At 34.6% G+C, this 15,442-nt stretch overlaps 1 protein-coding gene and 1 long non-coding RNA gene across 2 annotated transcripts; one reads left to right on the forward strand and one right to left on the reverse strand.

Moving 5' to 3' along the window:
• Positions 1 to 2,579: 2,579 nt before the first annotated feature.
• On the forward strand, positions 2,580 to 7,162 carry LOC115952117 (succinate dehydrogenase subunit 7B, mitochondrial-like). The gene is made up of 3 exons (XM_031069197.1): positions 2,580 to 2,808; positions 2,908 to 3,018; positions 6,567 to 7,162. Exons 1-3 carry the CDS (start codon positions 2,637 to 2,639, stop codon positions 6,638 to 6,640), a joined length of 357 nt encoding a protein of 118 aa, XP_030925057.1. The 5' UTR covers positions 2,580 to 2,636; the 3' UTR covers positions 6,641 to 7,162.
• A 2,679-nt stretch (positions 7,163 to 9,841) lies between these two features.
• On the reverse strand, positions 9,842 to 14,053 carry LOC115952867. The gene is made up of 2 exons (XR_004083583.1): positions 10,875 to 14,053; positions 9,842 to 10,409 (listed from the first exon to the last, which is right to left on the reverse strand). It is a non-coding gene; the product is annotated as an uncharacterized LOC115952867 (long non-coding RNA).
• Between the last annotated feature and the right edge of the window lie 1,389 nt (positions 14,054 to 15,442).

Raw genomic sequence — 15,442 nt, forward strand, 5'->3', positions numbered from 1 at the left:
CATTTTTTGATGAATAGTTGTTTTCTTTATCATTTTGCACTTGTGCACATGCAAGAGGCCTCAAGTGGAAATATATCGATTTTTATATCTATGCAGACAATAAGTATCGTAGACAGAGCTTTCCTCGTAATGTTATTGTAAATGCAATGGTCATATCATGTGCCCTTACGTCCTTTACTCATGAGATGAAAGAACAAACCCAATGATCTGAAAAAACAGGAGAACTGAATTGTTTGATGTCAAAAAATAACTAGAACTAATTTTGGCTCAGTCCTCATAAACTTTAGCTTTTGATATAGAGCTTTCCTCGTCATTTAATTGTAAATGCAACAGTCATATCATGTGCCCTTACGTCACACCTCTTTCTCTTGCTACAAGTTCTGGCTATGAGCACAGATCAAGCTCATTTTTGAACATCACATATGGAATCAAATGAATAACAAGCCTGGGAAGCTCTGACCTCTTGCAATTATGGAGGACAAGTTCACATCTTAAGCATTCATATCATTACATACTTATCCATTTGGGAATAACTTATTCAGTTTTTTGTTGAAAACATTTTGTTGAAAATGTGCTAGAAGTATATTTGTATTTTGAAAAAATGAGAAAAAAAAAAGTTGAACTTATAAGCTCCAGCCAAATAAATAGCTCGTGATCAAAACAGAATCCCTAACATATTTCAACACCATATACCTCAATTATGGTAATCCCTACAAAATAACACTACCAACTTTTGTTCTTCTTTCGTGATTCCAAAATCTCTTCCAAAGGCGGTTGGCTTGGACAAGAATAGATTATAAGTTTCCATCACATATTTATAACTAATAATTATATTGAGCAACAGAAATATATTAGTCATTAATGTGGTTAGTTTTGAAAGCAAGTCTCATGAGCTTCCTGTAAAAATTTTATGGGCTAGAAGTTTGATTATGAAAATGTGCATAAAGAGAACTTAAAAAAAAAAATTTTAAAAAGCAGAGAGAATTGTTCATGGTGCAACTAAATCCAAATGATTAGGTTTTCTGTTAATGAAAAATTTAAAGTTTTATAAATAAACAAATTTCTTGTCACAAAAATTAAAATTTCATATTCATAAACCTAGAAAATCGTAGCAACTTAGAAAATTCATACCCATAAACATGCAACCCACCAAGCAAAGAGAAACCCACATTGTCGAACCCATTCCCACCACTATGAAGTGACAACACAAAATTAGCCATCCTACCACCTATCAACCCCAACTAGAAAATCAATTAGCCATCGTCACAAAATCCAACCATCAATGGATCTCAACAAAGCCTCCAAAACCCATCAAAAGAAAACCATCTCTGACATGACTCGAAACAAATCTGCATTAATCCTTACTCGACAACCAACTTGCCACCACCACCAAAAAATCCAAGTGAGCCCAAGCTCACCTAGACCTTGGTATTGCAGCATTTTATAAAGTGCCAGTATATAGCGATGTTTCTAGAGCACTAGTATATAGCATGTACACATCTATAAATAAATATACATAAATACTATAGTAAACTTGTAAATTTACACAAATATACACTTATTAATGTAGAGAAATACTATATTTTCAATATTTTCACAACAAATCATAAGTCACAGGTTATTATAAGTTATTTTTGATGGAAGAAATAGTAATTTTAGTAATATGTTTAAATCAGAATTGTAAGGACGCGATTTGTAACGACTCGTAATAGGGTTGGGTTCGCACGTAAAAAAGCCCAAACAATATGATTTATAGAGCGTGGGTTTGAAAAGCTAGGCCTTAGTCACCATACGACGGGTTTTTCGTGGTGTTCATACATAATTTAAATCGTGTTCGCCCTGAGAGTCTTTCTTCTGGAGGCGGGCTGGGAGGCTCTGGTTTTGGCCATTTTTCCCAGCCTCCTGCTTTAGATTGCTTACTTTTCCTTTTATACTAGCCTAGGTTCCTTATCCTTTGTCCATGTGTAGGATCGACTTTTTCAAGACTGATACTTGTCCCATCAGTCCATATCCAGAGTGGTTGGGGGTGGTTGAAAAAGCTGGAGAGTATGGCTCTATCAAGTGTAGGGTATTGAATGGCAATAAGGGCAGCTTTCCCCGGTCGTTATACTTTCTAGCGTTCCCTTCTCTATTGACCTAGATATTTTAGATTTTTTCCCAAACTATTCTTATACCGCTTCTGCCCTTCCTTCCAGGGGGACCTCGGACATGCCGAGGACTAAATCGTCCTCGGCTATATTCCAAGACTATTTTGTACTTGTATTACCGAGCCTGAGCTATAACCTTCCTCGGCTCGGACCTTGGGCCCCAATGGATAAATGGACCAGGGCCACAAATTATTGGGTCCCACAAAAACCAATAACAACTTATCATTTTTTATTTTTTGCCAAAATACTTTGTAGGTAACACTTATTTATTTTAGGCAAATTTATACATTTTTCGGCTAAATGGATTAGAGAAAGTGACGTGAGATACCATAACCAGGACACATGTCTAATTAGGAGAATGCCACCTAGCAGTTAGTCGTGAAAGACTAAGAAAGTACAGGGGTACCAAAGTAAAACAAAAAATTCTTCAGCATTTTCATTTTCAATCTCTCTCTCGTTCTCTATGAGCTTTGAAGCTTCAGCGCAAAAATGGCGTTCTTGCTTAACAAAACCTCCATCGCTTCGCATTTCCGATCTCACTCCTCTCTTCTCGATTCTCTTTTGTCGTCGTTTCGATCCTCTAATTTCTCTCTCTCTCTCTCTCTAGAACACAGTGGACGCGCTCTCTCACACTCGTCGCGCTTACCACATCGAACTCAGTAATGGGTCGTCTTTGTGAATGAATTGGGTCATTTTATATGGAACCCAGTAATGGGTTTTCCTATTTTTTGTGTGTTGTGTTGGTACTAAGTTGCTTAAACTTTGCAGCTCTTGGCAGAGGACCCGGCTTTGAAGCGATTCAAATCCCATAAGAAGAGTGTGAACGCAGTTAAAAGAATGGGAGATGTTCTCACTCTTGTTGTCGTCGCAGGTAAGCGATTCAAAATTTTAAGTATTTTTGAAGAGTATATGGTAGACATGAAGAGTAATGCAAAATGGACATATTGGAACAAAAGTAATTTGTTCAAGTATCTAAAAAGCTTTCATGTTTTAAGAATTTTCCTCAAATCGTGAAATGAATTACAAGGGTTTTTGAAATTATCCATAACCATTTTATATTTTGACAAATCATTATATGTTATTTGCAAGTTATTTATTATAATTGGTACACTGAATTATAGCATAGTGATTTATTTCCACTGTATATGTCATTTGTTCTTTTTTAAGTTTTTTTTTTTTTTTTTAATTATTTTAAATGTGCAAATGCCAATGGCCTGCTCCTAACATAATAGGGTAGAGGGTGAAGTGATCTAGATCAACCGTATGCATGTGCAACTCACCAATAAAAATAAAAATAAAAAGTTCAAATTATCTTAGTCCTAGGAACCATGGACACGTTATTTGGGATGCTGTAATAGTTTCCCATATGCTGCATCATATTATAATTTTTTGAAAATTGCTTGTGTCTGTGCATCCTAGTCTTAGTCTATTTTAGTTCCCCAAAATTTTCTAATTTGTCAAACGCTAGAAGCATAAAGTGGTAGTGGGGGAAGTTAACATTTTCTCCAGAGAACTCCAAATATTTGAAGGATGTAAGAAGTGTACCAGATGTTTCTAGCTTCTCTATGATATGATTGTTTCTATTCAATAATTGTTATGTCCATGGTACGAGAAGGAACTGAACATCCCCTTTCTCCTCCTCTGTATATTCCCTTATATTGATTGCCAATATGCCCAAGTAATCTGGTAAGATCCAAGTTTGAACTTATTTTTGCATTTGCAATCCTATTCTTTTTCTGTAAGAGCTTACTACATTTGTATAATTACATAGGCAGTCGCACATTACAAGTTATATAAGCTCTGTAGCAAGAAACAGAAAATAGCATTCTCTAGGTAGCACCCTCTAGCATGCTAGATTCCTGCACCTAAGCTAAAAATTTCTGATATTTTGGCCAATTCCAAATTTAATCCAGTATGAAGTACAAGAGTTAATTACCAATGTTCTTTAACTCAAATGGTATCTCCTGCTCTTATAAGAGCAAGGGGGAGGGGGAGGTCTTGGGTTCTAGACCCATTTGGTGCGTGTCAATTAGCAGTTAAAAAAAAAAAAAAAAAAAAAGGAACAAGAGTTCTAGTATGCAATTGATAAAACCTAAATCTGAGACATTGTATTATGAGAATTGTTTTTGTTCAAAAAGTCTAGGGACATCTTTCTATGACTTTTTTCACAACTGTTGATATGGCCTATTGTGATTGGTGGATAATAAAAGTGGTACCGGTGGTATACCCAATTGAAAGTGATATTGCTTTAATCACAGCCGGCCATTTGTACTTTACAAAAATTATTACTCTTATTTGTTTGACTTTAAACCTTTTGCTAATGAGTTGATGGTTTCATGTTTGTTACTTGTTTGCATTTTTGCCATGATGTGTGTGCATGTGATGTTTAGAACCTTTAGATTTGACAAACTTTTTTGGCATGCTTCCTGAAGAATGGATTAAACTGCTAATACACCCATATGATTCAACTTTTGTAAACTTGATTTATTATCTTGGGTGGGGAAGCTTGAGAGTTTTTTGGATTATATTTATCTTATTGAACAGTAGAGTTAGAGCAAGCAGCTTGAATTTAAATTCAAGACAATAGGAAATGTTCTATACCTTTCGTATCAAATTTTCAGCAGAAAATTTTATGTTATGGTCTGAGTGATCTTCACTCAAGAAAAAAAAAGGGGCCTGAATGATCTTACAAATTATTGTGTGAAGTGGCCAATCTTAAGTGAGAGAAGGCCCTGTTGACTTGCATCATTTTAAAGAAAAACAAAAAATGGTAAAATAAACTTTTAGCATCTTTTGCATTGGGGAATTTGCTTCTATCACAATTTCATTTGGTGACTAGACTGATAGATTTAAGCATCTTTTGGATTGGGGAATTTGCTTCTATCTCAATGTCCAGTGTTGCGTTTCTTAAATTATTCCAGCCTCCGCCTTTTTCTTAACTCTTATACTCCTTTTTTTTGGGGGGCGTACCAACAGGTATCATCCCCATAGAACAATGTTCTTTTTCAGAACTTTTAACCAATCCATACAACCCTGAGAGCGGCTTTTGCTAAAACTCAAGCAGTTTTTTCTTTGAAGTGTGCCCGAATTGATGGAATGGAATGAAAGAGATTTTTTTAAGAGTTCCCCAGTTTGAGAATTTAGTAGAAAGAAACATACCAATTTTATCACCCCTTTTATTAAGTCCCAAACACACTAAAGAAAATTCACTATGTTCCATGCCATTCTTTTAAGATCTACTATCCTTTCTATTTCACTCCATTGTTTCAAAGGCTCCCAAACAGTGTCATCGACAATATAAAATTACAATAGATCAAATAATGATATAATTTTTAAAGTGTAGAACAATAGAACCTAATTTATCAAAGCATTATTTTACCTTCACTTTACATTAGAATAAAGATGGATTAACTTAAAATTTAATAAATATTACAAATTTTCACATCAAATAAAGAATAAAATAAATTTATTTACCTCAAATAGGACCTTTTGATAATAAGTTTAGGGGTAAAAAAGAGGGGGGGGGGGGAGTGGTGTTTGATGGCAACCAGTTTACCAAAAGATACTTCTAGAGAGAGAGAGCAAAAAAGAATAGATGGGCTTATTCCATTTTTTAGTTAGATATTGACCACAAGAAAGAAAAAAGTAGGAGGTGATAATTGATTTTTAAGTTGCTATATATAAAAGTATGATATTGTGACCGACCATCATTATGGGATCTTTCTACACTAGGGGGCCTAAAACATTTCCCTTAATGGTCTAGATGGTGGACCTAACCTTGAAAGAGTTTACTAGAATGAAAATATTAAGATGGATGAGTAAAAGTACAATGTTAAGATTCGAAATGAAGAAATTCACTTAACTATAGGAGTATCTTATTGATGAAAAGATGGTTAAGAGTTGCTTGAGACAATTTGATCACGTGTATAGGAGATCGATTAATCCACCAATGAAGAACATGAGTTGGTTCAAGTTGAGGGAACGGAGAAAGGGAAAGGAACATCTACAATAACTTTAAAAAAGGACATCAATTAAGGAGATGACCAACGCTGATTATAGTTTGTTGAGGATCCCCAACAATTCCAATGTGTTGTTGTTGCAGTACAATAAGTCTTATATCAATTTTAATGAGTGAATTTCTAGAGTTCTTGATAAGACAAATCGTCAGAGATTATTTCTTGTAGTAAGGGTGAGTAAAATAACATTGTTAGTGGCTTGTTCATCTCTTCGCAATGAATTAAACACATTGCGGTAGGCTATAGAGCTGAAGGGATTTCCTTTTATTATTATTATTATTATTAAGTTGAGTGGATTTTGCGGGATTATAAAGTTTTTTATGAAACCAGATTTTGATATTCTTATGTTTGGAAGAAAAAGTATTTTAAAAGCTGAAGAATTTCTTGTTTGTGTATCTGCCAGTGATGAAGCCCATGGTGTCTTTGAAGCATTTCATAGGCTTCTTGCCTTCCTTGTCTCGTATCTGGCTGGCTTAATTGGCGTCCACTTTCAAGTTTTGGGCGTCTCTCCACTTGAAACACATTTTACTTTAGTCTTGCTTTTCATCATGGCTACAGTCGTCTATAGCATCGCATATGTGGAGATAAAACTGCAACCTCAAGATGCTGACCTTCCCATATTCAGATCCATTTGTCTGGTTTTTGGAATTATTGCCATTGAGCTACTTGTTGCCATAATCATTTCTCCCTTTTGGCTATTCATGGTTAATTTTTGTCCAATCCTGCTCTTCGGGGTACTGAGTCATTCATACCGACATATTTCTGAGTGTCTTTACAACACAGTTCATAAGATTTATGAATTAGGTTGTAAGACATATGACTGGCTCCTACAGAAATTCCAATATGCAGCTTCTCAAGCATTTTCTTTAAGGGAACAGGAAGACAATGGTATACAGAGGGAAGAGATTGTTTAAGTGACCTGTTATTGTTAATTAGACCTGAAGTAGGTAACAATTTTCAATAATGCAATTTTCTGTTTGGGGAAGTTTGAACTTTTTTACATTTAATTCAGCATTTTTTTTTTTTTTTAACTTTACTAAACATCTTACATCCAACTGCGTAGATAATATAATTTGCAATGCAATTTGCAAATTTTTAGCAATTAGATTTATAAGGTTAAAAGGTTTAATGGAAAGTGAGACATATATTTTATTATATTTTTGTGACAACACCAAAAATTTATTAGTAGGGGAAACAAAACCAGACAGAAGCCAGGATATGAGGACACCATTTTTGCTCCAACTACGGCAGCCATATGACGATACTACAAAGTGACAAAACAATTGCCAAAGCTTAGACCGAAAAACATGCATATACAGTCATTGTGCCACATTAGCCAAATTGATTCTCTGAAGATCTGGGAATGGACTCTTCTAATTCATGTTTGCACACCTTGTAGTTCCTTGATAAGATCAATGCTTGTGATTACTTTCCTTGGTAGTAGAGTCAGCTGGTGTAAGAGTTAAACTGATTGCAATATCCTTTTGTGTGAATTCCCTATAGTGGCATCCTCGCAATACTTAAATGCCTTTATTTGTCTTTGCACACATAAGCTGTTGCCCTCCATTTGTTTCTTCTGGATCCTGCTCTTTCTCGCATCAAAATGACTTGCCACTATAACACTTGCAGCTTGCCAATTTTGGATGCTTTTTCAGCTAACACCAGCATTGCATTGTGACTGCATACCCTCACCATATTTTGTCCTGATTCTCCAGTTTTTCTGATAAAACAATGTTTCGAATCCATTTGGACCAAGGGTCTTTAAAACACCCATTTGAGAGGGCATACAGTACTTCTGCTATTGATTAGTGCCTAGGCATTGCATGTCTATTGCTTGAAGTTGGCTCAAATATGTTCTACAGAGAATTGATATAGAATACACTAAAATGATCCACTATTCCTTGTTCTGTCTTTTACTGAGTCGATCCATTGATCATCTGCCATTTGAGCCTTAAGATTTTATTATCCAGTTTTCCTTTGTTCACCACTAACATATGAAGATTCTTGGTATTTCTCTCGCATCAACCACCAATCTGGTCAAGCTTTTTGAGTCCAAATAATTTGCTCCCTTTCTAGTATTTCGGAGATTTCCAAATGGAATGCTGCAGAATTCTTCATTTTGCAGATCTTTCCTTTTGGATGAATAAGATATTTATCCTATGTAGAAAACACCAAGGTGAAAGAATTACATCAAGACATTGACCCCTAGGTGGAGCTGCCTCTTCTAATCTTTGCATGCTCTGTATCACTGCAACAGTGAGATGTGTGCCAAAAAATTCCTTTGATGGCCACTGTTTCTGTTCTTCCTTCCTTCCCAAAATTTCTTGAGAAAAATGTCTAAAAGGAATTTGAAGTTTCTATTAATTTGAAGAAAATCCTAATGGCTTGGGACAAAGTGCACTATATTTATTGGGAAGTGCAAACTAACCCTAATAATTTGTCAAATGTGAGAATGGTTGTTTCCTAGACGACAAATATCTCTTAGATTTGAGCTATTGAGTCTGCAAAATTACGGGCAAAGCTCTCCCGTCTTTTTATAATCTCTCTCAATACTTACTTTCCACATATGGGTCAGTATATCATGTTAGTTTGTGTTGTCAGAACTGAACTCAATCACAGTCGCACTTACATCCAAAATAATTAGCTTGCATTTTTCGTTTGGAAAGCAAACAAATATCCTGTACATCTGTCCAAGTGCTACAATAACACCAATACACCACTGGGAAGATGACTGGAAATAATAATGAACATTTTAGACATTTCTAGGATTTGGAATCATAGCCTTTTTATAAGCTTTAACAAAATCTGCCTCTATAATCTTCTTCTTATAGCAATTGGTTTTACACTTTTATGTGTGTAGCATCCTTTAAAATTCCTTTCTCACAAACGATAAGGTAGCAAAGGACAAAAGGAACGAAAATGTTTATGTTATAGAAAACTTCCAAGAGCTTTGTAACTCAATTGACACTTCCTGATAGTTTCAATGGAGGCATCCATAATTCAATAATCCCCTAATTATCAAAAAGAAAATAAACATGTTTCCCTTGGCATTTTATTTGGGTGAATTTCTAGAACCAAGAGAGTTTCTTCATATAGTCGCACATTTATCATTATCTTCAAAGAGACTCTAGAAATTAAATGTTCTACTAATATCTTATGATATGAAAGATTGCAGTATAACCCCCATTGGGTACCCAAGTGGTGGACTCACTAGTTTGGGGTGTGACGTAAACCTGGAATTCCCACATTCGATCCACCACACCACCAGTCTACAGGGTTTTAGTTTGGCAAAAAGTTGGAACATCATTTTCTTATATCAGGAGGAAGAAAAAATAAATAAATAAAAGAACGTCGTGGTATAATTGTGCAGTAACTACATAATGTAGGATTAAAGGCCTAGGACCAATGTCCAACCATAATTCCAAAAAGAAAAAAGTTGACCATAATGTTCTTTGGAGATACTAAGATACAATATTAGCAATTACATGACGCTAGCAGTTACATGAGGTATCCAAAAAAACCTTCAGGACTATAGGACCAAAGAAAAGGAACTAAGAAAGAAGAATCGCAAAAGAATACAATTTATAGCGGTTATATGAAGTCAAATTTTGGTGCTAATTTTTATCAAAGCAAAACTGATAAAAAAAAAATAAAAAAACTAAAATTAGGACATACCTCTTTGAGAAACTCTTATAAAGTTTGAGAATCAATCAAATTGTCAAACCTTATATACAAACAGAAACTAATTCCCATGAACGTCTAGACCTCTCTAGACTCATCTCTTCAATCCTTATCAACCGTTGGACTTCAAAGTGGATATTGGCTTGGAATGATAAGCAAAAGCTTTGATAAACTAATTCCAAAGTGAGCTTGCTTGGTTATCTTCATTTTCCCATCCAACAAAAGTCAATTATCACATCATTATGCATTATAAGAGCATCAACTTGCTAGACTATTAGATGATTAAAATTAATTGAAAAATGTATGTGGACTGCCATAACTCTTCATCTTGTTACAAGTTCTAGCTATGAGCTCAAATCGAGCTCAATTTTGAAGATCATATATGTAAGCAAATGAAGAGCGAGCCTGGAAAGCTAGGACTTCTGGCAATTATTGAGAAAGTTCACATCTTATATGAATTTCTGTCATTACATACTTCATCCTGTAATGAAAACAGAACGTCCAACATGAATCAGCACCATATACCTCAAATATGGTAATCCGTGTTCTTCTAAAGGTTGTTGGCCTGGACAAAAACAGATAATTTTGCATCAAATTTTTATAATTTAATAATTTGATTGATTGAGCATAATCACATTAGTCATTAACAAAATTTGTTTTCAAAGCAAGTCTCATGATCTTCCTGTTAAGTATGTTGTGGGCTAGGTTTGATATTGAAAATTTGCATAGAGACAAGTTAAAAAAGCACAAAGAGAGTTTTTCATGGTGCAACTAAATCCAAATGATGGGTTTTTTCCTGTTAATGGACAATTTAAAGGTCATTAAAACAAATAATTTCTTATCACAACAATTTAAAGTCACTAGTTTGGGTGTGTGGATCATAAGGCTGGTGCCACTCTGTTATTATGTAAATCCAAGAAAACAATTCAGCTATATCAATACTTTTTGGTCACTGAAGCAAAGAAGGCATGACTGCAACAGAACTTTGAAGGAGTTGTAACACAAAATTGTTTAAGCAATATGAATTTACCTGTTATTGAAGATGGTATTTAGCCCAAACACCATATATGACATCTGTTATTGTTGCAATCTGTTAAATGCATATTGTTATATTAAGTACAAATAATGAGAAAAGGACAAGGGAGCATTATCCAAAACACTATTCGTCTGCAAGATGGTAGCATTTTGATTGAACTACGGGTAAAATTTGGAAGAACAAAGAAACTTTCAGGTTCATATTTGGTAATGGCATAAACCCATCCAAGGCCAACTTGTTTAGTCTTCTAACTGCCTGCAAAAGTTGTCATTTAAATTCTTTTTTCTTGGTTAAAATGAATCTCAGATAATACAACTGAAAGAAAAGTCTTATCAGAGTTCTTTAGCCAGCTTCTTCAAACAGATTCTACATCTAAAGAATCCCAAATGTGTCCCACACCATTGTATTTACTATTGACAAAGTTGTTTAATCATTGGAAAGGCGACGGATAAGGAAATTGGCTTAGTGAGAAATATCATTCCCCATGTGCCTATAAGAGGACCTCAGTAAGCTTCCTATGCAAGCATTAATAGAATGATAGAATCATGGTGGTGATCATTGGCACTTCATAGTTCCACATCATTATGCTGCATTTAGGCCTCCTTGAGAGTTTAGATATTCGAACAATTAGTGATTGTCTAGAACACATTAAAGTTCAAGGTTTACAATCTTGAACTTGTACTAATTGATTCCAGTCATGGAATAGCCACAATCTATTGGTGGGGGTTTTCTTTCCCCCATTTATCCTATAACTTTCACGGGTTGGACCACCGAAACACAAATTAGTACATATTCACATAGCATAGGTGACATGCACACGTGATGGAAATTAGACTTGATAATCCTCTCAACACAAAGAAATTAGACTTGATTAATTCAAGATAGTGAACTCAGACTTGGTGGAAATTTGGAAAGAAAAGTAAAATAAGAAGTGCTAGCACAATTAATGTATAATTATATGGGGAAAAAGAGTAGGAAATGGGGCGAACTTCAACACCAGTGACAACAGTTCCATCAGAGGATTGAGCGAATCCTTCCCATAACCTAAACAATAAACAGACTTCATCACTGTATTGTAATAAATCTGACAAAAGAGGTGCTCTAAAATCTATGTATACATACCACAAAGTTAATATGCTCTACATTGTATTCTACAAAGTTATCATTTACTTTCCTATGGCCAAACCATGCAGCTACAAGGTTTCATGCTGGATTTTTCAGAAAATTTCTTATGATCCATAAAAGCCACCAAAAAAAGTAATATTAGTCAGTGAAGTCATATTGGATACGACCAAGAGGTAGTGTTACTATCACATATAATTCATTTTCTACTTCTTATCTTATAGCTCCTACCAAACCCTCTTAAACCAGCAAATTGTGACAGTAACATATTAGTCTCTGAAATCATATTGAAATGACTACCAGGTAGTGTTGCTTTCATACATACTTCATTTTCTATTTCTTATCTTACAGCCCTAACCAAACCCTCTTAAACCAGCAAATTGTGTCTACTGAAAATTTCAGTACTGTTTAGAACATACAAAGTTGTAGTTTAGGCCTTGATTCTCCTCTAGAGAATAATCATCAGAACTTATATCAATAAACTTGATTGTACCATAGCACTTATTCCTCTCCTTGAGCATGTAAACCTGACATAGTGACATTATAACGAACTTAAACGCATCAAATATTTAAAATCACCAACTTCAAAAATAACAAATTTACATATAAATCAACCAACATGATACATATACGCTGAAAAGAAATGCATTATTGCAAAATGAATGCTTATTAAAGAAAAAGTTTTTGCATTATTCTGTTTTTGATTCAGTGCAAAGAAGACAAAGGAATTTGGCTTAATGGAAATCAAGGTGTTCACATGTTGATTAGTTCAGCTCTCTCTATTTCTGATGGTGCACTGCCTAGGTGCTTAAGAGGACCTTAGGAAACTTCCTAAACACTCCTTGGTATAATCATGGTGGTGACCAATGGAGTTTAACAACTCCACATCTTTATGCTACACTTAGGCCTCCTTTAGAGTTGAGATATTCAAACATGTAAAAGGGATTACCTAGGAAAGCTTTAGAATCTTGAACTTATCAAAAGGAGTATGTTGTGAGTTTCTCTAAAACCACCAGCAATTTTGTTGGTGGATTTCTGTCACAAAAAAACAAAACATTAACATAAAAATAGGACATGAACTTCAAAATTTATTGTTTCATGAGTGAAAATAATTATTTCAAGATATGCCATGAAATATTGACTAATAGATAAATGAACATATACAGTGTATGCGTTTCTCTTTTTTAGCAATTGAAATTATAGTATTTCTTTAGATTGTCAAAAGTTCATCTAATATCTCAAAAAAGAATGCAAAGAAAAATTTCTTCTATCCTTAAGCATAATGCGATTGCCCAATGTCCGTCCCACTAATAAAGTACATCGTTGTGAGGTACGATTACTGTCTCAAGTCCTAACCTTGTTTCTTTGCATCAACATATATATTAAGCACCAATGCAACACCATAGTATAAATTAAACAATACATAGTATTGGATAAAAAACTATAAAGCAATTTATAAGCTCTAAAAAGTAGTTAAAAATTGTCACACAAGCGCAACAAATTTGTAATGTTCTAACAAGAAAGATTCAAAAACCAAAATTATCATAACATCAACTTGTATCTACATACTAGATCCAACTGCATGAATTTTTATAACCTCCTGAAAAGAGAGACTAAAAATTCTCACCAACCAAACAGCACATTGTGATAGAGAGACCAAAGATGAATAGTAAAGGAAGAAACAAATACATGGGAAATGAAAATGCCATCCACAATGATACAAAAGCAAAAAAAAAAAATATATATATATATATATATATAGAGCGAGAGAGAGAGAGAGAGAGGATGCTGCAACAGATTGTGAGAATTGGTGATTTTGGGTGAAAATCATTAATGAAATCAGTGAGAAATGCCTAATTTGAGTTTGGAAACCCTAATCCCCAAATTCATGAAGATAGAAACGAAGAGGTAGAGAGAGTCGAGAGGCTCAGAGAGATTGGGCTTATTATTTTTGGGTTAATTGGGTTTATTAGGTTTTTAGTTAAAAGCCCAGTTATTATATAAGTTTACTGGGTCTAATTGGGTCAGTGCTTTGACCCAAGAAATAATTGGGTGAGTTCAGCTTCTATTAGAGCGGATGGGTCTAGAGCATAGGAAGCCTGTAGAGTAAAAGATTTATATTAAAGCAAGAGGAAGTATGTAGAAGGTTCTACTTCTTGTTCTAATAAACCTTCCACTCTTACATGCTTCCTATTCCTCTAATAAATACAAATGCTCATTTTAAAGTTTTTTTTTTTTTTTTTTTTTTTTTTTGTCATTTATAACTCATTCATTTTAAGAATTTTTTTTTGGAAAATTTTTTTACGAATATTTAAAGTATATGTTCATATAATATAAGTAAATCTCCTTGTAATTTTTTTTTTTTTTCAAAGAACCGCTTTTTCATTTGCATTTTTTGGATAAGGGATATAGGAATAATAGCAAAAAATTTACCTAAAATATATATGTGGGCCCGGGAAGTTTACAATCTGGCCCAAACTCTATCCAGGCCCATGGCCCGTGCCGAGGAGGTCTCTTGCCGAGGACGAGTGATCGATGGCCGAGGCAAGGGGGAAAGGCTGAGAAGCTACCCTGTCCTCGGCACTCCAGAACTTCGAGGGGAAGATCAACGTCCTAGTGAAGGCTATCCCCAAACAGCCCCCTGAAGGGGATGTGAGTGGAATGGGGCCCACGGGGAAGCAAAGTGTAAAATTGGATCAAGGAAAAGGCGTCCTTCCTTCAGTAAATGCACCTGCCAATACCCAGAGCTGATTAATGGGAAAAGACGTTTGGACGGTGTAAACTTCGATCCACGCAACTAATAGAAAGTAAGAGGGGACGAGTGATGGGATGGATACAGAAATAAGCACCTGCCTGACCGACAAGTGGAAGGCTAGGATCAACCAAGATGGACTATATAATAAAAAGGTAGGTGCACAAATCAGGGGGCTGGGAAAAATGGCCAAAAACCAGAGCCTCCCAACCCACCTCCAGGAGAAGGACTCCAGGGGTGAAGAAAACTTAACCTTGTATGACCACCATGAAAAACTCACCATCTGGTGACCAAGGCCTAGCCTTTCAAACTCACGCTCTACAAATGACATTGTTTGGGCATTTTCACGTGTGAACCCAACACTGTTAGGTTCGTTACGAATCGTGTCCTTACAATATATATTTTATGATTTTTATGATTAAAGTCATAAAAATGGTTTTATTTTTTTTAGATAAAAAAATAGTTTCTCATTTAGTTTTTGTTATCACTATTTATTGTTTATCTTATATTGTAGTATATGTTAAGGTATGTGAAAATAATGTTTTAAAAGGATGTTAACTATAAATATGGAGCATTTATATATAAAATATATTTTTTGTGTTAAATTTTTCTTTATTTTTGAAAAAAAAAAAAAAACTCTATTACTACTTACAATACTTAACAAAATTGTGAAATATACTGATTCCTG

The sequence above is a fragment of the Quercus lobata genome, chromosome 7 (genome assembly GCF_001633185.2).
Source record: "Quercus lobata isolate SW786 chromosome 7, ValleyOak3.0 Primary Assembly, whole genome shotgun sequence".
Lineage (NCBI taxonomy): Eukaryota > Viridiplantae > Streptophyta > Magnoliopsida > Fagales > Fagaceae > Quercus > Quercus lobata.

Bases quoted from the DNA above. Each gene is read 5' to 3' on its own strand.
- LOC115952117 (XM_031069197.1), top strand. From the start codon at position 2,637: ATGGCGTTCTTGCTTAACAAAACCTCCATCGCTTCGCATTTCCGATCT. The intron at 2,809-2,907 runs AATGGGTCGTCT...AAGTTGCTTAAA, and splicing joins CTTACCACATCGAACTCAGT to CTTTGCAGCTCTTGGCAGAG. The intron at 3,019-6,566 runs GTAAGCGATTCA...TGTATCTGCCAG, and splicing joins CACTCTTGTTGTCGTCGCAG to TGATGAAGCCCATGGTGTCT.